The sequence below is a fragment of the Aquila chrysaetos genome, chromosome 13 (genome assembly GCF_900496995.4).
Source record: "Aquila chrysaetos chrysaetos chromosome 13, bAquChr1.4, whole genome shotgun sequence".
NCBI classification, from domain to species: domain Eukaryota; kingdom Metazoa; phylum Chordata; class Aves; order Accipitriformes; family Accipitridae; genus Aquila; species Aquila chrysaetos.
In genome coordinates, this window is record NC_044016.1 from 11,369,242 (window position 1) to 11,396,603 (window position 27,362).

Here is a 27,362-nt window from a genome sequence, read left to right on the forward strand (position 1 = left end):
GCTCAGCTCATGGAACGGGATGGGAGAAACTGGTAGAGGTGAGGTTGTACCGAGGCAAAACAGCTCTGTCTCCAAGGCAAAGCAAAATGAGGTTAGCAAGGCTTTGCCGAGGAGGACCACTGACCCCCACAACATCTGCTCTTTCCCTGGCTGGCCCATCTTTATCCAGCTCCACCACTTGCCAGTTGGCTCATCTAGCTTATTGCCCCCAGAAGGACTTTTCCCAAACTTGCCAACCTTAGGATCTCAGCAGTGAAGCATCAAGGCAACCACCCACAGCCTTCCCAAGAGGACGCTAATTCCCCGCTGCCCAGCGTTGCACACTTCCCCAGCCCTCCTGCCCGTCACGGTGCCACTGCAGCCCTCCAGCAGCAGCTCTAATCCCTCCTGATGGGTCCCTGGGCCAAGAAGATGGAGACAGAGCTGCCTTTGGAGAAGGACAGTCTCTGGTCTGCCAAGAGGCAGTGAGGTCCTGTTGCGGCAGCGCGTTAAGCTGTCACCTGCTGCCGGGAATCTGGAGCATCCTCTCTGCTGTGCCCCGATTAGCCTCCTCTGCCCAGCAGCAGGGGCGCAGATTTCACCGCACAGCACTAGCAGGAGGTGGGACCGCTTCCACCCCTTTGCGACCCAGAAGTTGGGATTTTCTTGAGGACATCTCACCCTCAGGCCAGTGCTCCCCGGCTCTGCTCCTGCAGATGGCTCAGGCAGCAACCAGCCCTCCACCGGCCCCGCGGCGCAGGAGACGGCCGTGTGCTGCCAGTCTAAACCACTGCTGCCAGCAGCAGCTGCTCAGCACCTTTTAAGCAAGTCCTGTTCCCCCTCTGGGAGTTGGCTCTACCACCCCTTCCCAAACCGCAGCTGAAGCCGCAGAAGGCACCCTGTCCCGGGGGCTGCCTGAGCCCCTGACGCACGCCGCGTGCCTCCACTGCGGCTGCCGGCGTCCCTGCTGCTGTTCAGCCAAGTCCCTCGCTCCCCCATCCCGCCCCCTCGACCCACACGCATTCACCTAAGCAGGAGCTGCGCCCCAGCCTCGCGCCTCTGCCGAGGCGCTCGTCCTCCCGCAGCACCGCGGTGTGACACCCTCACGGGGTCCAGCCCTGGAGGGGAGATCACACAGAAAGCCCTCAGGCACTCAGGGTGGCCAAAGCCCCAGGCCTGGTCTCGTCCTAGCTACGCCTCAGCCTGCCACTTGTCGGTGGGTACACACTAAACGAGGACCGTTAACAGACATGGTGCCACGTACCGCTGCAGGGCGAGGGCCCGCGGGAGGTCCTGCCCACACCGCGCAGGAGGCTGCTAGGCAGAAGCGTGGCAGAAGGAAATGAGGCACTGGTCGCGCAAAGGGCCGCTCCAGCGGCATCTCTGACTGTACCCCAAGGACACCGTGCAGCAAGGACAGGCAGTCCCGAGGCAGCGAGCTGCTGAGGCAAGGGAAAAGGCAGCATTTAACAGGCCACTGCTGCAGAAACACACAGAAATCCTGTCCGCGCAACTTCTTAGACCCTACAAAAAGCTGTGGGGCTCCGATTTGAAAGCTATGTGCGGCTCGGAAGACACACAGAGCTGAGGGCCAGCAGCAAGAGGTGCTCCTCAGCCGCAGATGCTGCTGACTGGAAGAGGACTTTGGGGTGCTTAGCCATGGACAGACGGGGCCGCAGGCTGGCTCACCGGCATGTGCTGGGACCCAGGTAAAGGCCCCCTCATGCAGAGTGCAGGGCCGTGCAGCAGCTGGGCACCACAGAGTTCAGCTCACAGTAAAGCCCACGCAGAAAGCACAAACCTGAAGAAATCAACAAATGTACTTTTTCATTTTATTGCTAAAATCCCTACCATAAATCTCACCAGAGAGGAAGTTTCTGTTTCTCCAGCTTCCTACTCAGTGTCCTTGAGAAAACAAATGACACCACACTCACAAAAAAAAAAAAAAAAAAAAAAAAAAAATTCCCGTGGTGGTTTACTTCGCACTTCCCTGTACCTTGTTATGCTGAGTGCTTCATTTAGAGAAGGCTGACCTCCCCAGCCTTCTTCATCCCAGTGCCCTTCGCTGCGGGGACACACCAAGGAACAGGTTTAGCACTGGAGAGAGGAGCCGGGTGGATGTTCTGGCACAGGTAACCCTGCCGACTCAGCATCCCAAAGGTGCGCCGAGAGTCAGCGTGACAGTGACTGCTGTCTGAGAGGTGATTTTCACAGGAGATATAGGAGCTGTGCTACAAGCACAGAAGCTGTGAATACAGCCATTAAAAGCGAACAAAGTTATGCCCCTTGTATTTCATGAGATGCAATTTCTTCCGTAGGTCTGGCAGGGGCCCTGGCTCACCTCACAGCAATTCTACCCAGTGCAAGCCTTCAAACATTTTGTCTCCCAGTTTCTCTTAGTAGGACACAAAAAACGTTACGAGTGTGGTTCAACAGGGTGCAATGAATTACCCCTCTGAGATGTCTTAAGTGCGTTATCTGCCTTACCTGAATACCCACAGGAGAACAGGAAAATCTATAGGTTTATTTTACTGTGTTTTACATAGACTCTCACTAATTCCTGTGAACAAAACGGCACTGATTTGTTTTGCTATCAGCCATTAGGTATAACAGAAGGAAGGTGGAATGGACTACTTAAGTCAGCAAAAGAGAGATGTGCACCACAGGGCTTCATAAGCAGTGCCAAAAAGAAGATATCTAGAACACTTCAAGTCATAAAAGCCAAGGACAAGAAGCATCAATTAGGTAGGAAGGATTGTCTTCAAGAACTAAATGCAAAGTTCAGAAACCCAAGGTCTGAATTAGGCTTGAAATGTTTTGTTTATTAAAGGAATACATGTAAACATCAATACAACATAATACATGTGTAAAGGAAGGGGAAAAAAAAAAAAGATAGAAGCAGGATTTTTTTTGTGCAGTTAATTCCAGACTGTGCTTCCTTTAGCAAAACCGTTATCTGAGTCAGTGGTAAGGTTACAAACACCTATAGAATCTCAAAGTCTCATTTCTGGCAAGACATCTCACCAAGTGCCCCATTCCTTCTAGTCTCCATGATCTAGATTTCCTCACTACTAACATACTTGAAAAAGGAATACTTCTGTGTCATTAACTAAACCAAATGTTTGCAGTGAGAGTGACTGGTCATCTGGTTTCTGCTAGAACAGCGTTTTCCTTCTGCTGCTCACAGAAACCAACTTGTGCTCCTGTGCTATTGTATCCTGCATCTACTTGCAACCGGCACACGGGCACAACCTGAACAAGAGAGCATTTTAAAGTAACATAGAAAATATTTTTCTTTACAGTTATCACCAGGCAAATGCAAGGGGACAGATCAACGTGGGCAACGACATTATCTCGTGGTTGGGCTAGAGAGCCCCAGGGATGGAGTCAGGTGGCCGAGGGAAGGGAGTCTTCCCTTGAGCAATGAGCCCTCTCTCAAAAGTCACAGCCAGGGCAGTGCTGGAAGGAAGCTCTGGATCAGCTTGGTCTCCGCATCAGAGATTTCCGACCCGCTCGGCACAGGAAGTTGTTCCTGTGGCTCACCTGAGGGAGTTCCTGTTATGAAGCCAGAGGGTGGTAGGTTGAAACACGGTTTCTGAGAGTGATGTAATCTTGGACAGCACTCCATAGGCAGTGATACTAGTGACCTGGTTACAACCTGCAGTGTTGTTACAGCCCCTCTGCTGGCCTGGTGATCACAAGAAAGGGAAGAAAGAAAAAAAGAGTGGAGTGGAATAATTTAAAAAGGAAAAAAAAGTTTCCAGATTTCCTTTGTTTAAGTGAAGCATTTTCCTTTTCCACTTTATTTGAATACACCGACCTGGTGTCTAACAGATGGAGACTGTGCAGATGCACTTTTGGGAGTGCCCATAAAATACACTGCTAAAATACAAATGGAGGGATACTTTTTTTTTTTTTTTGAGTTGTAAATTCAATAATCATTGCTGTCACCTCACTTTCCCAAAGGAATTTGCCCTTTGTTCTCCGGATAAAGCTGGGGAGAGGAAGAAAAAGGAACAAAAAAAAAAAAAAAAAAAAAAATAGCGAGAGCGAAGTGAACATTTAGGAAAAACCCCACAGATCCATAATCTGTAAAAGCATCACAGCGTACAGCATTTGTACGTCAGGAACCCATACAAGCATGGCTGCTTAGCACCAACAGCAGCGCACAGCAAAATATTCTGCATGTCTTGTATTCTTCTCCCATTCTCCAGACCTTTCTAACAAACAAACAGGTCAGCTAATTGGCTCATGCCCAAGTCTTACCCACTAGGGTTTGCTCAGAGATGTCACTTAGTCATTTGGCATGAGCAAATCCCAGGCTTCTTCCTGTTCAAGCAGACGAGTGGGTGAAGGCTTTCTTTGATTTATTAAGACTATTAACAAACAGGAGAGTTCAGAAGCTTCCTCAAGCAGAAGAGCATGAGCAGAAAGGTTTTTTCCTGAAGTAGCAGCTAAAAATAGGACACTTGGAGGAAGCAAAGTTCATTACATGATAAGTGGTGGCTGCAGTGATGAGAAGAATTTTTCCTATTTTAATCTATACATTTATTTAGCATTATGTATTCTTGCTCCTTATTAGAGTGCTAAAGAAGTGTTTATCCAGCTGAGGAAAAGAAGATTTCCCTTTCTGTAGTGACTTTAACATGTAGCTCATCAAATACAACAGAGTCTAGTTTTAAACAGACATTGCCAGCCAACAAAGTACAACATTTGACAGTATTATTTGCCTTTTATATGCTCTTTCCACAGTGGGAAATGATATGCCATTTTCAAGACACATTCCACAGTATTATGCAACAGCTTTCTTAATTTTTAATGTATATATTATTTTTAACGTGTCAACTTTTGCATAAAGCATTTTAGTATTTTATTCAGCATATACCATTAATAAATTATTTGCTCCTTCCTCCCCCTGCTCCCCCAAAGCTGCACTTAGCATAGGAAAATGGTCTACTGACACTATAAAAGATACTTTCAACTGGCACAGTCTACAGACACTTCCATCATCAGACAAAGCACCAGGAGCACATTCCTGTTTCTACTTAGTCGACAAGCTGGCAGTGCTAAACATGCTGTCCAGGAGTTTCATCACAAACCACCCTTTGGTGAAAAGACTTACACACACATAGCAGCCAGTTGCAATAAAAATAAGCTAGCACCCTGTACAACCAGTGATTCTTGTTAAAAGTGTTCACTTTTGGCCTGATTGCTCCAGCATCCTTTAGTCATCACATCCAAATGGTTTGGGACATCGAAAGAAAGCAAGTCAGGGTGCTTCTGTGCCAGAGAAACTTGTCCACTTGACCTGAGTTTGTTCAGAGGGCACGCATCTCTCATCTCAGCAGATCTGCCCATTCTATAAGGGCAAAAAATGGATGAGATTTGATGTCTTCAACACCAGCAACGCCAGCACCAAGACGCTCCGCAGGATTAAACTGCAAAAGCTTGATATAAAAGGAAAAATATATATATATATGATTCAGTGAGTAAGAACAAAAACAACTGCTTAAAAGTTCCAGAAAGGTCTAAGGTAAAGGACATCCTACCGTTTTCCTGCTCTATGAATTACTTTCAAGAGTGCAAAAGCATACTTGAAATTCCTAAAATCCAGTAAATGGAAGAAGACTCTCCTTTCCTTGAGAGGAAAGTATTCTCAAGTCTCAGTATTACAGTCTTCAGAGACTACTGATCACAGCATGCAATTCCCTGAAGCACTGCACATTGGGACTTCATTTTAAGTGTAACCTCATTTTAAAAAAAAGAGAGCAGCAGCCAGAGCCTGCATCGGTAGAACTCTAGACACTGCATTTGCTTCATGTTAACCTTTGCTCACACCACTGCGTTATGGCTACTTTGGGGACAGTGGTCTGTAACTTTCTCTTTCATAAATTGTGAGTTGGTCCTAAAATACCAGTACATTACAGCCAGTTCTCTATTTAAAAAAAAAAAGTTTTAAAGAGTCCTACAAACGGACTAAAACTGAAAAATCAAAATCCCAGTGAAAGAAACAAAACAGTGCAATGGCTTCATGGAAATTTCCTAAAATTCAGCACTTCATTTGCTTTTTAGTTGTACATCACATGCTGAATTCATGTGAAAAGGAAATCACAATATTTACATCTGTTTAAAGATACCAATCCATATAAAAGGGAATGCAAAGGTAATACTCCAAAGAGACTAATAAAGACACACAAAAATATTTTGCAGGTTTAGAGAACTGTTTATACTCTATTCAATTACAGCCAGTACAAAGGCATGATTTCTTTCTTGCTTTTTCTGCAACAGCTAATAGGATAACTTCTCCCAGTTGTCACTTGGAACAATGTGCATTCATATCTTAATGCACTCAACATCTAAGTGAGTCTACATCCATAAACATAGGAATTTACACATTTTAAGATGGCTCTGCTATTTGCAGTCATAATGTCACATAGTAAAGGTAGCTCAGTGACAGTGAATAGTGCTGCTCTGGTATCTTCTACAAGCCAGCAGAAACAGATGCAGCCAGGGTGTCTCTGCCTTCTGTTGAAATGCAACCAGCACCAGTAGGGGGAAAGTAAGCATGGACACTTATTTTCTGGAGTTTGTCCTTCCAGAAGAACTTTAATCTTAGAAAGCAGATGCAACAAAAACTGCAATAGATACCTATTGAAAAGCCATGTTGCATATTTTGTTGGTAGTAAAGCCTGGAGGTGCCTGAAAAAAATACTGGGTGCAAAATACCAAACCAACATAAAAACAACAACTTCATCTTTCATGAGAAATAAACAGATCTCTGTTTTCTTAGAAGCTGGCTAAATGAAGGAGGTGTTTACAACGAAATCACCTGCACTGGAAGCCACAGCAGGAGACAACATCTGACACAGTTTTCTGTATAGCTGAACATTGATCACAGTTATTCTGTGATGCTTTGACCTGTTTACCCTTGGCAGTGGGGGGAAGGAAAGTCGCAATGACAAATTGCTATCCATGCCAAGAGAGCTTTCTTCCTTTTCCTGACAAGGCTTCCTCAACAATGAATGGCAGCTTCCTTGGATAGTCACACAACAAAAATGTGATTTACTAGCTCATATAGCCGAACCTCCACCAGATAAGTCACCACCCTACACTACAAGGCTTAATGTAACAGGCACTGGGGTGACTGTTCTCTGAACAGATATGGCCTTGTAATATATCTGCAAGTGGCAGAGATATATTTGCCACTTAAACCGCAAGTGGCAAAAGAGCCACTCTTTGGCATATTTAAAAATAGGCAATACATTAGTCTGCAGTGAAGAACAATCCTACATTGGCAGGGAGAAGTGGACTGGACGACTTCATTTGTCTTCACTTCTAGTCTTAATGGGAGGAATTCCTTTCATCAAGTGTGGTTTTGCTTTCCCTTAGCCATTTGAGTCCTGTAGCACCTGTGGGTGAGGGTAACAATTTGCTACCATCTAACAATATACATGCAGATTATACAAAAATGGGATTTTTCTTTAGTCACTTCCCTTTCTACCTTTGCCAGAAACACAGACACACATGCTTTCACCTTCAGTGACTTCGTGTCACCTAGTCAAAACAGGAGGTCCAAACATCTAGTTCCATTTCCATTAATTATTTCACATTAATGGCACAGAAATCTATCTCTTACTGGGTCTTTTGACTCACTAAATTTTCAAAACCTCTTTCCTTCGTTTTCTTCAAGAACTATTTTTTCCACTCTGCTCTGTTCAAATCTATATTTAAGTGATGTCATTATTTATGCATCCACTAGCAAGATACTCTTCAAAGCCAAACACCACGGTTCACATATATCACTTATTCTGCTCAAGTGGAATAGGTCACATCCAGGCTCCACTTCCTCAGTTAGGTCAAAATTAACTAGAAGGAAGATAGCATTACTTGAAATTCAAGACCCTGTACTACAAGTTTATTCTTTCAGTCATGACTACCTAAAGCTAAGAGTAAATAAATCCCAGCAGTCAATATTATTCCCATTAGTTTGAAAACGGTGTATCAGTCTGGAAGATTGTCTATATTTTAAGGTTTCCTACTCTGCCTTTTGTCCAACCTATGAGTTATGTTCTTATTACAAAACTCATTGTATTCACAATTTAAAGTACTTTTCTTAACAAATGGCATCCAGATGATTTCCTGGACGACAACTACAGATTTTCAACCACAGCAAGGTCATAACTTCTGATCAGCGTGTTACAGGTTTTATAGTACTTAGAGCTATCTTGCTGAATTGGCATCAACATTTTTTAGTTTAATTCAATTCATGACAAATGTTTCCATGAACATTTAGGACAGAATTCCTAAAATGTTCATGCATCACCAGCAGGTGTTTCCAAAGCAGTCAGCATTGACCAACCTTGTTCTTTGAAGAAATGGCAAAGCACTCCAGTTTTCTACAGAGACACCTGGCAGCAGAAGTCAAAGTTTCCAGATGCAACAAGACAGCTGGGCAAAATTCATCAGTGCTGACAAAAGACCCATCCACATTCCTATCAGTAGCTTTCTGTTTTTTACATTTCCTGCACCAGAACAACTTAGGTGGATTAAGTATTTGTCCAGTCTACACATGTACCTATAGAAAACAAATACCTGCTGAATCAGTGATCTGGCCTCCTTTGATACGTGGTCTGGTATACTCAAAGAAGTATGAGTGTTTATTCCTGATGGATGGCATTCAACCAGAGTCTGGAGGAAAAAACAATAATTAAAAAAAAATATCAAGGCAGGCAGATACATTTATTAATTACAAAATTCTAGTGTTGGATTATCTCCTAGTACACATGCAAATTAACACACACAGCTAAAATTTCAGTGCATTCTAGTATGAAGTACTGATTCTGGGAGGAATGTCTACAGGCACTGATGTCCCTCTGGAGATATGGTTTTAGAACATTTATGTCTTAGTGCTGGTACTCTATTGCTCAAACTTGAAGAGTCTGGGAATTTGGTGGACTTTGCTTTCTTCATGCAGAACTGTCAACTAATCACCAGTTTGATTTGGCTGAGCACTCTTTGTCTCAAAATACCGAACCAATGTGTAAGAGCAACTTATGGCTCCTACACTGTCCTGGGACATAATACTGAAAGTATTTGGGCAAAAGTTTTGTAAATGTACAAAAGAAATGTTAGAGAACTTTGATTTCCCTGTGGTTAAGAGGGCAGCATCGTTTTGGGTTACTTTTTTCAGTCCTGAGTTTGATACGGCTTTATCAAGTTGTTCTGCTGAAGCTTGGGCACATTTTGTTTCTCTGGTCCCATGCAGACCAAGCAAACTGAGGGTACTCAGGTCAGCAAAGCACATCTGAGAAAGACAAGCAAGGAAATCACGACTGGGCATACCACTTGTGAGAAACTACTGGCCAAGAGGTCAGTTTTATGAAGTAACTTGCCCCCAGCCCTACCTTTCCAGTGAGGAGTTCAAAAAGAATGGCACCCAGGCTCCACCAGTCACAGGCTTCTGTCTCTTCTAGAATAGCGCCAACCTCTAAACAAGAGACATTTCAATTAATATTAAAAAGGTCAGTTACACCTTCAAAATTAACATATATTTACAAGGTGACTGTTTAATGCTGACAGAACATATACTAAATACCACAGAGCTTTCATTATGCCTGCAATTTAGTTAGCCCTTTAGCCACCTACAGACTGCATTGTTCAAACACAGCAACACTATACGTTTCATGCATAATTTGCCTTTTCCGTGCATACATAGGCATTTTCAAGACTTGTAGGCATTACAGTTTGGATTCTTCTATACTGGACTAAAACCAGACAGTGACATACAGTAAAGCAAAACGTACTTAGAGAATTTACCCTGGTCAGAAGAGCTGGACTGACCAGAGTGGCCTGATGCATCCATAAATGCAACAAAAGGGAGGTTATAATAGCCTACTGCATGCCTTAATTTTGTCTTAGAGGGCAGGATTTGTCTCATGGCTAACCTACACCCTTTGCTGGGATCACCATGGGACGCTTTTCACAATTCTCTCTTGTCTGTTGGGAACCAGATAAAGATGCTACATCTACTTCACATAGCCTAACCACAGCCAGCAACTGTGTATTGCTGCAGCTCAGCCCAAACTGTACCTAGGTACGAAAAGTTGTTTTCCCCAGCATCCAGCCAGCACCCAACACTCTTATTGCTGTCCATGCACAAGAGACAGCAGAGAGGTGAGATGGGACTTACAGAGTCCCTCGCCATACACATTCACATATTCAATAGCATGATGCATGCAGAAAACTTGGCCTTCACTGACTCAGGCTTTAAACTACAAAAATTATTAAATACAAACGCACCACACTGTCTGCTCTAAAACAGGCAGAAAAACAGATTGCAATGAAGATGAAATCTTCATTTTGACTGTCAAAAAAATGCAGAAGCTGCACTAAAATAGCTTTGGTGGCAAAAGCCACACCAGCTTCCCAGCAGAGGACAACAATTAGCATATAGTCACATAGTCGTTGCTGTGAAAAGCATTGCGGCATGTTTGAAAAATCTTGCTCATCATTTTATGGAGCTTAGCATGAGCATGGCCAAGGAGAACTAAGATGAGTCACACTCCAGGGTCAGAGAAAGGAAGGCAGTAGCCCCAGACCTCCCCAGCTGCAGAGATGCACACACACGCTGAGCACGGGGACGTGCAGAGGGCTGCCCCCTCGGGCAGCTGCCACACAAGCTGGAAGACGCTCAACACCTTATAGGACTAGGCTGAGGTTGCTGTTGCAAGAGCAACAGGGAAGGATGGCTCAGACATTGTTTCTTTAGGTAGGACATCCCTCACATTGAAAAGTTGATTACAGTTAATGGCGTTTGAATGCCCAATACATCACTATAAGGGTGCCACACATTAGAATTTATTCCATTCTTTACAGATTAATACTTCTATCAGCATCGAGAAACTTTTACACAGATATAATGGCAGCCACATAAGGAACTGTATCAGCATAACTACATGCATTTTTAAAACGTTTTAAGATCCCAGGCAAGCATCCAGATAAAGTTGAAATTATGGTAAATTGAGAGAATTTGGGTAAAAATCAAAATCTGTTCTTGCAATTTAATTTTACATCCCTTCAGAAAGGCAGACCTTCTAGGTAACCGTCTTTTAATAAAGGAAAACAAAAAACCCAAACTTGGGCCTTTCCACATGAACCAGCTGGTGACAGGTTTTCATAGCATCTCTCAGTGAAACCTACTGAATGGAAATGCCTTTCCAGTCTGATTGTGATTTCCTAGTGCTGTATGTTCCAATCATGTACATTCAAAAACAAGATGTCATGAATGGAAAGTAAAATCTAAAACCAAATACTTTAGGCTTCTTTAGAGCAGAGTTTTCTTTCCCATGTGGCTTTAATCCTGTGGATATTCTAGACTGAGAGCTTTCTTCCAAACAAGTGAAGATTTTTATTTTTAAATTAAATTTCACACTTATTCCAGAATAAGACCAGTAAAGCCAAGAGTTAATAAAGATTGACAACTACATTCTCAGTTCCTACACTACCATTAACTTTCCCATATTGACACATCTTAAATTTTAGAATAATGCCACAAAAGGAGATAACCCTTTGTTCCCCAAAGACATTCAGGGGGATGGGCCTCTTGAGTTACAGCCCAATATGAAAAAAAATATTCTAAAGGTGAAAAAAAACCATCATTCTGAGCACAGGGAAATGAAATATTATGAAAAATTAATTTCTGAGTTTTGGTATCATTTCCTTTTATGTTGACAGTCACAGATGCTGATCCAGTTCTTCGAAGCACCAAGGTTACACTGCCTTCTTTCACAGAATCCCATATTGTTCGTTATGGGAAGTTGATGTAACCTCAATTACTTCACTGATGAAGAAAATGGACACAGAGTAAGAGTCAAAAGGTAAACTAAAGTCCACTTCTCCAAAATCCAAGCTTGTATTTTCAACTATAAGAACATTTTCAATATATGCCAAGTCAAAACAAATGTCACTGCAGATCTCTCATAAGAGAACAGCACTGAACTCTTCCATCCACTTTTGACCGTGACCAAAATGACACAAGTGGGATAAACTGAGAACAGTCAAGTAACATAGATTTCTCCCTGGACTGAAGGGCTCTGGCTGGGTTCTCATGCACACAGCAGAAAGTGCATGATAAGTCATCTGAACCAACACAGAACAGAAAACAGAAAACTCAGCTGCGGGCAACATCCAAGTATCCTTTTTTACAAAAACTAAATTTTAGCTCAACTTTTCTCCCATTAATTACCCAATGTCTGCTTTCTTGCTGCTTTCCCTAGGTCCAAAAGTTTCCTTACTTCAGATTAAAATAAATATTTTCCTTTAAAAAAAAAAAAAAAGAAAAAATTCACTGTGAATACTACAAATAAACAGGTGTTGTTTACATTCCCTTACTTCAAACAAGTCACATTACTTCTGATGCACTGATGCAGTATGCTGATCATAATAAGTTCAGGATATCACATCAATATTACTGCATTTTATCTTGACTACACATCATGGGAAAATTTAGAAACTATAGATTATTAAATGCTTTCAAGTGATACAGAGTAGCTAGCTAATGTAATATACCACACAGGGCATATGCTTTTTTTAAAGCTTTAATATTGCAATAAATCTGAACTACAATATCTGCCTTCACTAAGAAAACATTTTCATCTCAATCCATCAGCAAAGTAATTTAGACAATAAACGGTAGCGACCCATAAGCTTAAGTGAATAACATGGGGATATTTGTGCCAATTCTTTACTTCATGAACCTTGAAATCAAGGACTTTGTCCACATTTGTACAAACATAAACATGCACACACATGTGCACGGTGTTGGTGTTTCTAGGACTAGCAGTACCAAATTTGCAGAAAAAAATATTCATATCATTCTCAAGTACAAAAATCCTTTTAAATCAGATAAATAAATAAGCAGGGTGAAAAAAATCAGTAGCTCTTCCAACTTTACTGCAACTTCATTAAAAGTGAGAGCTTTCTTCTTTCTCCCTTCCCGATGCACGCCCATACAACATCTTGCACCCAAGTAGCACATGTCGACAGCAATGCCAAGTTCCTGCACAGAAGCAATTTCAACAGAAGCCATTGGGGTAACTGAAGGGAAGGAGATTTGTAAAACGTTATCAGGTTCAGATGGAGACAGATGGTACAGGTAAACACCTTCACTACCCTGCACTGTCCTCCTCCTAGAGCAGCTGGTCTCAACTGAAAGCCCATTTCTTTATGGTTTCCACACTTATCTCAATAGTTGCATTATACACAGTAATACCTTACTTCCTGATAAGGGATACATAGCTGACAACGCTCTGTATTTTTAAACAGAAGTGCCAGTTCTAAAGTAAAAAAGCAGAACTTCACCTCTCTTGAACATACAACGTTGATAAAGTTATTAACCTTAACACCAAGGCTGATGTTCTCATTCTTTCTACAGCACCTTAACCTGAAATACAGCCTTCATGTTAAAGGATTTCAAAGGTTTTTACTACCTACACCTCAAACATTTTCTCCCAGAGTTTCCTCCAGGGCTGACAATAAGGCCTCCCAACCAGCACACATAAAGACTAGTTAACATAAAAGAAGCCAGGCTTAAAGGTGGACGTAGACATTCACTGTACAACTCAGGCCAGATGGCTTGCGAATCACCAAGAACAAAAACTCGATCAAAAACTTTGTAGGATAAACTGTAACATCCAAAAAAATGCATCTGAAGTCAGCGCACAAGAAAATAGGCTCTAGGTGGAAGTACTGCTTCTCCAAACACCTAAGAGTTAAGAATGGCTTTGCCTTGAGGTGGTTTTCCTAGAATTAAGACAGGAACCATTTGACTGTTGGTGGATTGATAAGAATTTCAAAACCTGAGGAGGCCCCTTTTCTTACCCCAGGTTTCAAGCAGAAACAGCATAACTTCAAGTATCGTTTCTGCACTAAGAAAACAAGGAGACCCATCTGAACTACCATCAGGTGTCTGAAACCGTTCAGGAGGAAATGGACTTGTCCAACATCCTGAAAACATCAGACACAATGTTTTTCCCTTCTGTGGCCATTAAGATAAACAGTATTGCACGAAAAACCATTAGAGTCGCTTCAGAAATTCTATTTACCTTACACTCATTTAATTTTAAAAGCTTACTATTTTATCTTATTTTAATATCTATATATGTAAAGAAGCATTTGCAGAGAACCAAGTAAAATGAGTCCAAGCTAATTTACTCTAGGCAGACTCAGTCAGCCAAGATATCATAAGATACAGTCGCTAAATAACACATCACACAAGCAATCTGGCCATAATGCTTTGCCTAAAATGCTTTGGCAATTTATAAAACACAGTATTGAACCATCTACAGTTAAGTAAAAAAAGTTTATCATGGTCTTTAAACAATAAAGTAGTGAGGCAAGTCCAATGAACATCTGCCAAGATCAAATGGAGTATGAAAATAGGAAGTTTCATCTTAAAGGCATTCAAAAACATATGAGCATCTATGTTCCTCTTCGGAAGAAATTTCCTCATGTTACTAAAAGACAAAAAAATTAGTAGAGGAAACTGTGTTCTTTCTTCCTTTTAGCAGCCCAAGATGGAATTAAAACTTCCTCTAAAATAATCAGGTGACAAAAGAGACAAAGAAACTTTTTACTGCTCTGTTATCAAAACAAAGCAGACACTAATTAACGTTTCAACTAGCTCCATTTATTTTCAAAAGGCATTTTCTATCCTATCTTCTTCAAGGTTTAGCCCCATCTGTAATAATTTAAAAAATTAAAAAATAAAATAAATAAAAACCAAAAACCACCACACCACACAGGTAAATTACAGTTTCTTCCAGAGTTATTACCTGGCTTTTATGTCAGCCAGACTAAAATATCAGATTTTTACAAATGAACAGCTTCAGCCCATCTTACTGCTTATTCTAGTTACAGAGTCTATGAAAAACCACAAGTGCACGTGCTTCACCTGAAACATGTAGTGTACTTACAACAAGCCTGAATGCCAAACCACATCAAACTATTTTCAGAAAATACCTGATTCTCTCCCCAAACCTATGCTTTCAATTACCTACTCCACATTCATGACATTGCTATTTTGGGAGCAGTCAGTTGCCGTTGTTTTCTGTGGGACACTCAGGTGTCTTTGGAGAGCTGTACCACTCCAAATGGTGGTTGTAAAGTTGTTACTCCCAGCTTCACAATAACCAGTACTTTTTCTGCAGCTCCAGACCTTTCCTCATCATTCACACCAGCCATATATTTTTCATGCAAATCCTTAGTCCTCTTTCCTATTGCCAGGCCTTTTCAAATCAAGCTAGCCCATGCTTCTGTCTTTGCTGCTTAAAGCTCATTCACCTGCCCTGTTTTTTCCTTTCCTTTTGAGGATTATACTGAGACATTAATGTCAAACAAAAAGCTAGGACACAGTCACAGATAAAATCTAGGAAGTCCAGTCTAACACTATAACCACGAGACCAGCCCACCCCTCGACACCTCTCAGGGTCAATGGCACTTTAATCTACCACAGTTATTTTGCTTCTTAAACAATCTACTCAAATTAAATTACTATAATACAGAATAGCAGATTTAATGAGTGCCTGCAAACTCCTACTGAAAAACACATACGCAAATAATATGCAGGTTTTCCAGCACCAAATATCTATTTGGTAAACAGAGGCAAACCATTTTTTCCTTTTGCAGTAAATAAAAATTATAGCATACAGGCTAATAATAGCAACCTAGCAATTTTTATTTTCATGCCATATGTTTTAGGTTATCAGCTGCACTTTGCATCTGTATTTTCAATTGTCTAAAAGTAGAAGTGACATCTTCATTTGGGAGTATAAAAATCAGGTTTACATTGAAACATTTTGGTCATGTTTGGAACAAAATCCTTTACCCACAAAGCCTTCTTTTTGCTTAGGTTTTGTATTGTGTACAATTAGTAGCAGGTTAAATAAAACCAAATATACCATATATTTGCATGCGGGCTTCTGTGAAGGCTAGTTTGTGTAAATAAGGCTTGATTATAGCACACAGCTTATGAAAGCATCAGAATAATATGATGCATTACTGATGGCCAGTTTCTTCCTTACATTTTCTGTGCAGCTAAGCTCCCTTTGGCTTTATGATCTCAGCAAGCAAATCTCCAGTTTTTAGCAAACACAGTCTGGTGAAAACTCATTGTTTGGACAAGAAAGAAAAAAGACTCCAAAGGCAGCCCAGTTCTGAAATCTTGTCCTCTGAAAACACTACAGGGATGCGACAGAACGCATCCCCGCTGCTGGAACAAGAACTCTGAGAGTGTAAATAAAACATCTCATTCACACATCGTATTTACGCAAGATGTTAGACCAGCAAGCCGCTTCTACAACCTGACACTTCACAGGTTAGATCGAAAAAGTACCTAAAAGTTTCTCTTTATGAGTAAATCCTCAACTTAACCTGTTGTAGTTGAAGACAATCTTGACTGGGCTGTGGCTATAGACAATTTTGTCTTTCTCCCAGGTATTAAGGATACTATGAAGGGGCTTTTTTTAAAAAGTTAACAATTTGATTTTAAAAATCATGACTATCAAGAATGGAATATAATTATTACTCCATTTAAAAGGTAACAACTCTTTATACTTAAGATCACAAAGTTGGCAAAACTGATACTTAAATAACAGAAGGTGATCATTTGCATTTCAAAATTCATCTATCTTGCTTTTCCCTCAATTAGACCAAAACATGTTGATTCACAGGTTTGTGTGTGTGTTTGTTTCTTTTTTAAACTTATTTATAGAGCAGAATAATGGCCCCCCTGCTAGGCTGGCATTTGCTCAAGTTTCTGTCTGTGTAAATTGAATCTGTTACTGGAATTTTCCCCCCTTCAGAATACCAAGGCACATTAACCAAGAGATAAAAAGATACATTGCTGATACTATCAGTCACCAGGCAGGTGGATAATGCGAGGGATTTTTTGTTAGTTTTTGTGGGGTTTTTTGGACAAATATGTGATAAGAGTTCTCAGGGGGCATGGAGAGCAAAGGGCTGTTTAAACAGAAGTGAATCACTCTCATCTGATCTGCTAATAACTTTGTATTCAGACATCAGCTGCTTAGCACACTTTAAAACATTCAGAAAACAAAATTACTATAAAGAGGAGGAAAGTTAAAGGAAAAACCCCACATGAACCTCACATTTGTCAGCTTAACCGTATTAACGCAGCAGAAATTCTCAGTTACAAGTGCTTTAATTTCTTCTTTAAAAGCAAATAGGTTATTCTTGGCTAAAACCCTCACAGTTTTACTTGAAGTGGTGTTGAGCTTATAGGGGATGATTTATAATCCATCATTTCCCTTGTGGGTTAGAGAAACAACATTTGACTTATCATAGGTGAACAGCAAAGATTTAGTTTGGCCATTAATCAAAGTATAGCACAGGCGCTACTTTCAAGCATCTGCAGATAGCTTTGTTGTTGCAGTAGTTGGTTCAGCGTGAACTTTTTTTTTTACTGAGTAGAACTACGCAGGACTAAAGAGAGTTATCCAGCTTTACCAACAGATTCAACAGCACTATAACACACCACGACTCTGAGCTTGCGAGTACAATTCTTGATATGCAAATCATTACAAATAAATGCATCTTCCGTCTCCAGTTCTTACGTGAAGTTAGGCAAATTAGAGCCAGCAAGTGCAATAGCAAAATCCATTAATGGTACAATGCCACCTGCCGTCAACAGTGGAGAAGTGCCACTTCTTGCAACAGATTGAGCCCTGCTTTTAATTTATGCACGATATAAAATGACAATTGCTATTTCATACAAAATTAATTATATTGCTAGCAGGGACTGGTATGCAGCTTTTAAAATTATCTCTTCCCTCATCTTTTTGACACTTCTCCATTTATAATGTTTGCATTTGTTCTATTATTTTATATATACAGTGCATAATCTCTTCTACACACGCAGTCACATTGCTTCTCTGCTTTTTGTAGGCTAACAAGAGCCGAGCAAGTCCTTGCTATTCATCATGGCCAGGATTTGATCACTGTTTCTGTACCAATACTACCTTGCATTGCTTTAATACAAGGTTACAACCTGGGGTACTGAAAGCCTCAAATACAAAATCCTAGATCCTGTAAGCAAGGTCCACATAGTCGGACCTTTATTCTCCCCGGGGTCTGAAAAGCTTCAACATTAATACATTATTATCCCAGCCCCTCCAGGAATTAGATTCTGATATATAGAAATTGTAGAATTTAGACTCCATGTTTTCCGTTAACCAATAAAGCAACTTAAAATTTAAATATGTCCTCAGGTGCTTCACTGCTAAGCACTTTATAACTTGTGCTGTAAAAAAGTAGCACCTGAAACCTTACCAGTTAAAAGGATAAAATTGTTTCAAACACTTTTTTACATCTTTCACATAAGTCTGCAATACAATTTATCACCTATTTTAAATTGAAGATATCCTGCAATCTGTTTAAATTTCATATTCATCCTCTCCTTTTTCTGCCTCCAAAATTTGCTCCTCAAAAATTAATGCAGAAAAAGAGCTGCATCCCAAGACTCATCATCTGTTCTCTGTCTCCAATGCCAGACCCTAAAAGACAGTGTTTTGATAAAGACATCTTCCCTTTCTTGCCTACTTTTAACAAGTGCATTTAAATAACAAAATGTTGAATTCACATAACATACAAGTTATCATATCCAAATCCTGTTCTATCCTGAACTCTGATGAAAACACACACCAAGCTGAACACATGGAGACAAAATTTTGCAAGCCAAGTTTCACTGTGTCCTTCAGTTAGGAGAGAAAAGGAGAGGGAAGGCTGAGTACCCAGAAGTAGAGCAACACAGCACACAATACTGGAAACACCAGGAAAATTCAAAACAAGATAAAGACCCACTTTTAGTCACTTTATTTAGTCACTGTGTTGTATTACGATAAGAAATTTTAAGACCTGATGAAATTTTGTGAAGATCACTTGTTCACCTCTACAAAACTGCAGCCCTTCCTTCAGCAGGAAAAAAGCAAGCTATGAGAAACATTTACAATCCATTTTAAAAAGCAACTTAAAAAGAATAAATAAAAAAAAAAAAAAAACACAACACCAAAAAGACCAAACTTGCCAATTTCTCTCAGTGTACTGAACTGAAGCACAAGTATAATTTCAAAATCCTTATTCCAAGAAGCAACTTGAAGAGCAATGCTATCATCATAAAGGGGAGACATGGGTTCCAGGGACATGGTACACTCCTTAAAATGAAAAATAATCATCCAAATAAGGTTTTGGGGGGGGGGGGTTCCTGTAACATCAGAGCCTAAAGAAAGCCCACTAACATGATTATTTGTTTAATATTGATCAAAAGTTCTACAGCAAGATTTACTAGCAGCAGTAGCCCTAAGAAAGCTGCTTTGGACTCAGGTACATACCAGTATTGAAGGTACAGGTATTAAATCATTGCTCAGAATAGAATGGCACTTGCCTCCAACATACATTTTGTACTGCTAAGTTATACCAAGTATTACTCTCCTATGCAAAAATCAGCATGAAATAGCTACACTAAAATAAGAGTATGTTTTGCAGAGATAACACTAAAATCAAGAAATACGAAAGGTTAAGAATCATAGAGCAGTATCAATTCAGCCATCTTGCATATATCTAATATTTGCATTTGCAAATCTTCATCTTGTAGCTCACCAGTTACAGACACACAAAGCAAACTGCAGCTTGGGGTAGGGCAGAGAGGGTGGAGAGGAGAGGGCAACTTAACCAAGCAAAGCCCAGATGGATACCACACCTGTGCTGTGAGGTGGAAATAATGATGGTGCAGAAAACTTTATTCTTGCATTTGGGGACTTCTAAATATTATTTCAACTGCTCCCTAAACACTTAATTACTGTAGGAGTTGGCTGGTTGGGGCTTAGGGGGCAAAAAAAGCCTCTCTTTGGATCCTCATTAAAATACAGAAAAATTAAGCTTTGACTTTCACAGCTCATTAATGATGACAGGGTGGGAAAAGGCTGCACTTCCATCTTTGCTACTACTCAACTAGGGAGCGCTTTGTTCGAGGCTGGGTTAGGGAGGCAGGAAAACGCCTCTTTCTAACAGGATGTCATGCACGTTGGCAACCAGGACACGTTTCTATTTAACAACGATAAGAATTGCTGGGATTCCCCAATTTTCTTGTTCTTGAAATAAAGTGGGGTGAAGGTAGAACAAAGGTGTTGGGTTTGCTTTGATAGGTAAAAATAATTCCTTTCTGTAATACCTGCCCTTTTGACTTGCTCCAGGATAGAAAATATTTTATTTACTATTTATCTCAAGAGGCTGGCATTCAAATTTTTGTTGATATCCTACCACCTTTATTCACAGAGAACAGTTCCTTACTGTATTGCAGGACTAAGTCACAGAATAAACACCTGATGGCAAATTAAGTTCAGAACTTCCATTGCTGGTAATTCTTATTCTAAATTTTTCTGAGGACATTTACAGACTCTGAGCTTAAGGACTACCTGCATGCCAAGTTGCACTGCCTAGCCAGACCACACGCTCAGCAGAAAGAGTATGTTGGCATTTCAAATTCAGAATAAAAAAGAGAAACTGAAAATCTGAATAGCCTCCCAATAGTCATTTCAACTCTAGAAGTAGTTTTTTTAAGCTAGCTATGAAATTTTTAAAATATGAAATAAAACACCTGATTTTTGGCTGTCACTACCATTCGACCACTATATTAGCAGAAAATAAACTGGAAAAAGGAAAAGAGGGAGGGCTTGGTTTCAAGTGCCATCCTTGCTACAGAAACCCAAGAGATATTGATTTTATCACCCTCATGATTGATGAAAGCAGTTCTAAGAAAAGAGCTCTCTAAACTATTTCAAAGCCCACTGTAGCTCATCAAAAATGTCAGAAGCATCTCTGAGCCTATTAGGGTTGTATTTTTCAAACTACTACAGGTTTTTTTTTCCCCCCCCCATGTTCTTTGCATGTATAAATTTTTGTATTTTTAAGGCTCTTAGTGTCATCTTTTCAGTCTGCCCTTTCCCTTATTTGCTCTTTTCAGTTATCAAGATGTACTCACACATAGCAAATAACTGCAAGAAAACAAAACATTCCTTAAATTTGCTTAAACAAGACATTCAATACAATTACACTTTATAGAAATTATGTAACAAACACCACCACAGTTCAACAATAAAGCAGTTATGAGCCTTCTAGCTTTTTAAAACATTCAGGAAAAAGCAAAGAAAATTCAGATATTGCATGATCTCAAGCTCTATGCTGTAGAGGCTCCGTGAGAAAATGAAAGCTGCTAATCTACTTTCCAAGTGAAACATTGTAGGTGATTGCTCTAACCTGGGGCACAGTACATTCTCTCTATGGCATCGTTGTCACAGGAATCTTCAACCTCCCTCCACCTGCTAAAATACGTTAGCTGAATGTGTCCTAAAAACAAAACGACAGGAGAAATCAAAACATTTTTCCCTTCCATTTTCTGCAGAAGTGAACTGTAATTACTCCTTTTGTAGCTAAAAACAGTATCATTAAGAATAATGGCATCATTAAGTACTAGAAGCTATTACTGGGGGTGAATTTGCTGCACTGATAATGAAGCTCTAGACAGGAAATGAAGATACTAATTACAAGATAAAACGCCTACTCAGTTAATTGGAAGCAACAGCGAATAAAAAGAAATGCATTTGCAAAAGTTCCTGACCTCTATCATTCAATAAGATGTTGTTTGGGTTCAAATCGCGGCACACAATTCCTTCTCTATGTAAAGCATCAAGGGCTACAACCATTTCAGCTGCCCATCTTTGAATGCAATCCTCTGGGATATAAAACCTGGAGGTTATCGCTAATCTTTCGTCGAGGTCCTGAAAAATTTGATGTATTTCCTTCTCCCCTGCTACCACTATTTTGTCTTCCCTCTTTGGTGCTGTCTCTTTACTTTCAGCTCCTGGTAACAAAGCCGGGTCTGTTCTCTCTTTCTGAAAGTCTTCAGTTTGATCGGAAAACAGCAACACTGCTTCATTTCTTAACATGTCTTCATCCAAGCTAACATCTTGGGCACCTGAGAGTGGGTTGGAAACAAATAAACTTTCTTCTTTGCTTGTCAGGTTTAAGGAGCAGGCTCCAAGCCCTTGAAACAGAGCCCTGTCTTCTGAACTACCTACCTCTTGGTCAGATGTAAAGAGGGTCCCAAGAGCTCCCTGAGTGACACCACTTTGTCCATTTGCTTCCTTGCAGGAAGGGTCACCCACTTCTGGTGCCACATAATGTGGCTCTTGATCGAATGCTTTGCACGGCTCTGCAGAATTATTTAATTGTAAGACATCAGGTGTTTCTAATAACTTTACTTCCAACATGTCCCTATCAGTTTTTGTAAACTTTGTTGGCCTTGACACTGCTGCCTCTTCTGTTTCATCAGACATACCAGGTAAGTTTATGAGGAGATCAGGCCTTCCTTCATCAACGCTATTTACATCATCAAAAGCAGCATCCTTAAAGGAGATAACTGGCACAGAGTCGTTTGAACCCCTGCTTATGGTGTCATGAGCTCTCACACCCATTTTGTTCTCTAGGGCATCCAAGCTTCTGTCATCATCTGGGACAGAAAACAATGGCTTCAAAGGTTCCGATTTCAGGTTATACAATTTTTCTCCAAAATCAAGCCCCAGGAGCTCACTAGTGCTATCTTTGCTGTCTATCCTGAAGAGTTCCATGGGGCTGTTCTTTGATTTAGTTAATGAGTCCAATATCCTAGTAGGGCTAGCTATTTCCAACTCAGCATCATCAATGAAAAGCTTTCGTTCCTGAGATGCAATCTGAGAGGTGAAGCTATCACTGCCAACGTCACTGCATTTCTGTAAGCAACTTCTCTCTTTGGTATTTAGACCTTCGTTCTCCAGTTTAACCACCGGTTCCTCATTTAGAGAGCCAGAATCAATTTTTTCTTGCCCATATTCATTGCATAATGTCAAATAACTAGTAGTGCACTCTTCTTCTGAGCTGGATCCTGAGTCCATCCACTTCGAACTCTCTTGGCCATCTTCCTGGTTGCTGCTGTCATCCTGAGAGCTTGGCGTTAGGCTGCTCTTCAGAGGGACCACCTTCAGCATGCTCTCCCCATAGCTTTCTCTGGAATCAGTGCTGCTACCGATTTCTTTAGGACTTGGTGTTGGCTGCTCCAGGTAAATTTTAGTTGAACTAGACGTTCTGGTTTCAGGAATTTCAAAGCTCTCTTCAGGACTTCTGTTTAAGAACTTACTCACATAAGACCACAGTTTTCCTCCTGTAAGAAAAGACCGGGGAGGGGGGGGAATCTCTTAATTTCACTCAAAACAAAATCAGTTTCATTATGAAGCAGGCAAACACCCTCATTGTCACAATACACGACCTCCTTATGCCCACAGAGCAAGTTGGATCTGCTACCTCAGGAGGAAATAATTACAGGGACCACAACTTGCTTTTCAAGCAGATTTGTATTAACACATAAATATTTAAAGAGCTGCATCTGAGATTAAGCTTTTTTTTTTTTTTTAACTTCAGTAAAGTCTCATTTCAGAGTCTGTCTCAAGTTGCGTGGTGGTGACTACTCTCCATCTGCTATCTCAAAAGAAAGCAAAAACTAGGGAAGATCAAATGGTTTAGTGCCCAACACCAGTTCTGCCTGTACTGAATACTTCTGTATCACAGCTCCAAGCTCGTAACAAACATTAGGGTAGATGGACTAAAAACTACTAATAAGCAAGTTCAGTAAGGGGAAGGGAATTACCTACTAGCAGGATATTTTAAGGATCTGTTTCCCTCTGAAGAAGTGGGTTTTGTTAGTTAAATACGGATGTATTTCTCCCTTTAACTTCAGGACTCAAGAAAGTTTTTTACACCCTGCTGCATTACACAAGGATTTATCAACACTCTTAAGTTACACTGGCAAACCAGTTCCTTCATATCAAAGACTCTAAGAAAGTTACAGCTCCAAAAGTAATACTTACATTAAAAAATACAAAATAGGACTCTTTACGTTTCCAAATATCGTACATATAAAAAAGCTTACAGATTACAAAACATAATTTGAAGAAAACAAATCAAGAAGTTACTGCATCTCTTGCACATACCAAAGAATTTGGCTTAAAGCTAGAAAGCCACCTTTGATAACTTATGGAAAAATGCAAAGTCAAGACATTTCAATTTAAAAGCCTGTACAGAAATTCTGGAAAATGCAGGAGTTCTAAGAAAATCTTTGTAGAAGAAAAAAAAAAAGTATCCAGCCCACTGGGCACCTGCAAAGTTTTGATTGTGGGTTTTTTTGGTTTTGTTTTGGTTTTTTTTGTTTTGTTTTTTTTTTTTTTTACTTATTTCGATAAAACAGAGTTTAATATTTTTCAAAAATATGGTCTTTAATAGTTATTTTTAAACACTCTCCATATCAGGCAAAATTCCTTTAAAAAGTACAATAAAAAAAGAAAGTATTTTTATTTGCCTAGGAACAGGTTTTCTATATTTCCAGGTATTTCAAAAATAACTTATGAAAGGCAGAAAAACTTTGATACTTTAAAAATGAATTTGAATAATATAATGTGAACTTTTCTTGCCCTCCATCCCCCTGGCTAAGACAAGACTTGGTTTTGAAAGGGTTGGGGGAGGAATCTTGCTGGTTATGATGAAACTAAGTATATTAAAAATATTAAGGGGGAATTCTAACAGCTTCAGTCCAATGGCAAAAACGACAATTTAGATCTATTAATCCACGTGGTTTCTGCCATAAGCTACAAACAGACTTAGTAGATCAGAATGACCCTTGCCACCTTCTAGAAGATGAGAAAGGACACCAGGTAAACGAACGGAAGCAATGCTCATAGAGAAGGGAACAAGAACTGCTATACTGACCACTGTATTGCATAAGCACTTTAAATACTTACCCAAAGATGCATTCAAAATACTTCCAAGCGTGCCATGCCTCAAGCAGCAAGACATGGCTCATCAGCCACTCCCAGCAGAGCAGCAGCCCTCAGCCCAGCGAAGCAGGCTGCCTCCTCTGACTGCCAGCGACTGACTCTGAGCTTGCCTGGACACAAGCAACCTGCCGCCCTGCAGCGGTGAGACCAAGGGCCCTGGTCCCGCCAGAAGCGCCTGACAAGCAGGATGTTGCCTCGGTGAGAAGCAGTGAGTCCCTGCAATATGAAGCCACTTGCCTTAAATATGGAGTGTTACACAGCTGTTCAGCAGGGCAAAGGCAGAGCCAGGGCACTGCCGTGCCTTCTGAGCCCTGCAGTTTGCACAGAACTTCAGAATTACTGGTTTTAAACTGATTTGGCAAAAATAGAAGTTGTTCATCCCATTATCACCAATAATTCTTTTTCTAATATTACATTTTTACATTTATTCATGCTTTTGCTATGGAATGGCAGGGACAGAAAACAACAGAAAAGAGAATGAGAAAGAGAGCAAGAACATACGTATTTTTATATGTGTGTGAAAGACTTTCTCCTCTTTTCCACACTTTCATCCATGACAAAAGAAGCAACACAGAAGTTTCATTTTACCCCAAGACTCTGATGAAACAATATTTTTATAACAATTAATTTAATTGAAATTTTTAAGAAAATTACTTAAAGTAAACTTAAGTGCTTGGAAAATAACTTTGCCCAGTTTATTAACTAGGCATGGAATTATTCAGGGTCATTTCATACCAAACAATAAAATCTCATTTGACAACCACACCCCTGCTGCATTTAATAAAACATAAAGTCTCCCCATCCCACCTGCATTATATTATTCAGTTCAAGCAAATGCTAAATATTTCCACCATCATATTACTAGTGTTTATTATCTGTGCTTCACAAATTTCTTATGAAAACACAAATCTCAGGTTTCAAAGGGTGTTCACAGAACATGACCCACGAAAACCTACATTACATTTTTGCAGCTTTGGACAGTGCCTGGCACAACACCACCTCAGCCTCCAGGCACAGCTTTAATGCAAATATCAGCACCATCAGTCCTTCCTCAGATGCAAGTAGTAAGAAAAGGTTTTTCTAATGGAGGCCTGGGTTGAGCTTTCACCCAGGGATGCAGAAAGCTCAAAACCTTATTTCTGTGATCTATTCTCATGGTTTTTTCCTGTGTCATTACTGGATACCAGGTGTGCTTTTACGCGTGGCACCTGAATGGCTCTCACTTACCTAAATGTTTCGTACCCCTATATTAAGGTAAGAAGGGGCTGTGCTGCCCGGCAATATGAAAAGTGCAAGAATTATCCTTGCACAGCTTAGCTTTTCACCTATAGACAGGTCAAGCTGCTCTCAGGACAACTCCTGTCTTCTGCTCCCTCCACCTCACTTCATGCCACACTTCATGCAGCCTCCACTAGATTTTGGCCTCTACTCAAAATCTTAGTGTGGCTTAAGAAAGGAGGAGAACCAAGAAGGATTAAGGAAGGAAAACAGATGTGTTGAGATCAATCCTTCAAAACCCCACAGAAAAATCACTGGAAGAGTCAAGATGTTCAGGCTAGGTTTTTAAAAATGTTCAATTTCAAATGCTTTCAGCAAACCTAAAATTTGCAAAAGACAAAAAAAAAAAAAAAAAAAAAAAATCTCTTTATCCTTACAGTATTCAGGAATTCACCACTGTCCGCCTGTGAAAAGAGACAGAACTGCAACAATGACTCATTTTCTATTTGTGAATGTATTATCTTACCTTTTTAAAAAAAGAAGTTGCTCATTAATAATCACTTGGACTTAGAACTAATCGCAGTGGAAATGACTACTTACTGCAACTCCAATTTAGAGTTAAATGCAAGTAAATACAAAAAAAAAAAAAAAAAGGAAATTTATTATGTCCAAATATGTTTACATACAAATATTTCAAGACTGGCCTCCTGGTCAAGTGGAAATACGTAAATAAATGCTATTCAATAATTGTGTTCTATAGTGAAAAACAACAATTTTATTCCTTTCTGAAAACGTCCAATCCAGGGTCAAACAAGAGTGATATTTGTATCTGGGTATATAATTATGCCTTTATGAATGACATACTAATAATCTTTCCCCCTCTCCCCATGTGTTGTGTAAGATCAAGAAAACCCATTAGCAAGCCATGCTAATATAGTATCAGGAATCTATAAAAACTAAAATTACAGAAATCAATCCAAACAAGTAAGCTTCAGTCATTGTCAAATAGTCTAACATACTAAATAACTATAAAAGCCACCATTTTAAGCTAAAGTTTATCAGTGTTTCATACCAGTTCAGAAGTATAGTATTAACATAACTAATTATTCTTTTCTTCTACGATGAACTGACTCTAACCAGTCTAGCTCACCCTTTCTGGTTTCTGGCACATGGAAATCACCAAGCTCTACATTCTTCTGCAGTTATTCAATGTAAAATGACTTATTAGAATGG

General features: G+C 40.1%; 1 protein-coding gene across 11 annotated transcripts in view; it reads right to left on the reverse strand.

The window, feature by feature from the left end:
• Positions 1-2,780: 2,780 nt before the first annotated feature.
• Positions 2,781-27,362, reverse strand: part of RPS6KC1 (ribosomal protein S6 kinase C1) — a 93,358-nt gene continuing 68,776 nt past the window's right edge. For 10 of the 11 annotated variants that reach the window (XM_030034847.2, XM_030034848.1, XM_030034850.1 and 7 more), the window contains 5 exons: positions 21,668-23,245; positions 21,307-21,396; positions 9,384-9,466; positions 8,572-8,667; positions 2,781-5,426 (listed from right to left, as the gene is read on the reverse strand). In XM_030034847.2, the coding sequence (XP_029890707.1) occupies positions 5,316-5,426; positions 8,572-8,667; positions 9,384-9,466; positions 21,307-21,396; positions 21,668-23,245 (1,958 nt within the window). In that variant the 3' untranslated portion in view covers positions 2,781-5,315. The remainder of the gene's footprint in view (positions 5,427-8,571; positions 8,668-9,383; positions 9,467-21,306; positions 21,397-21,667; positions 23,246-27,362) is intronic. The other variant, XM_030034849.2, reaches the window with a different exon arrangement.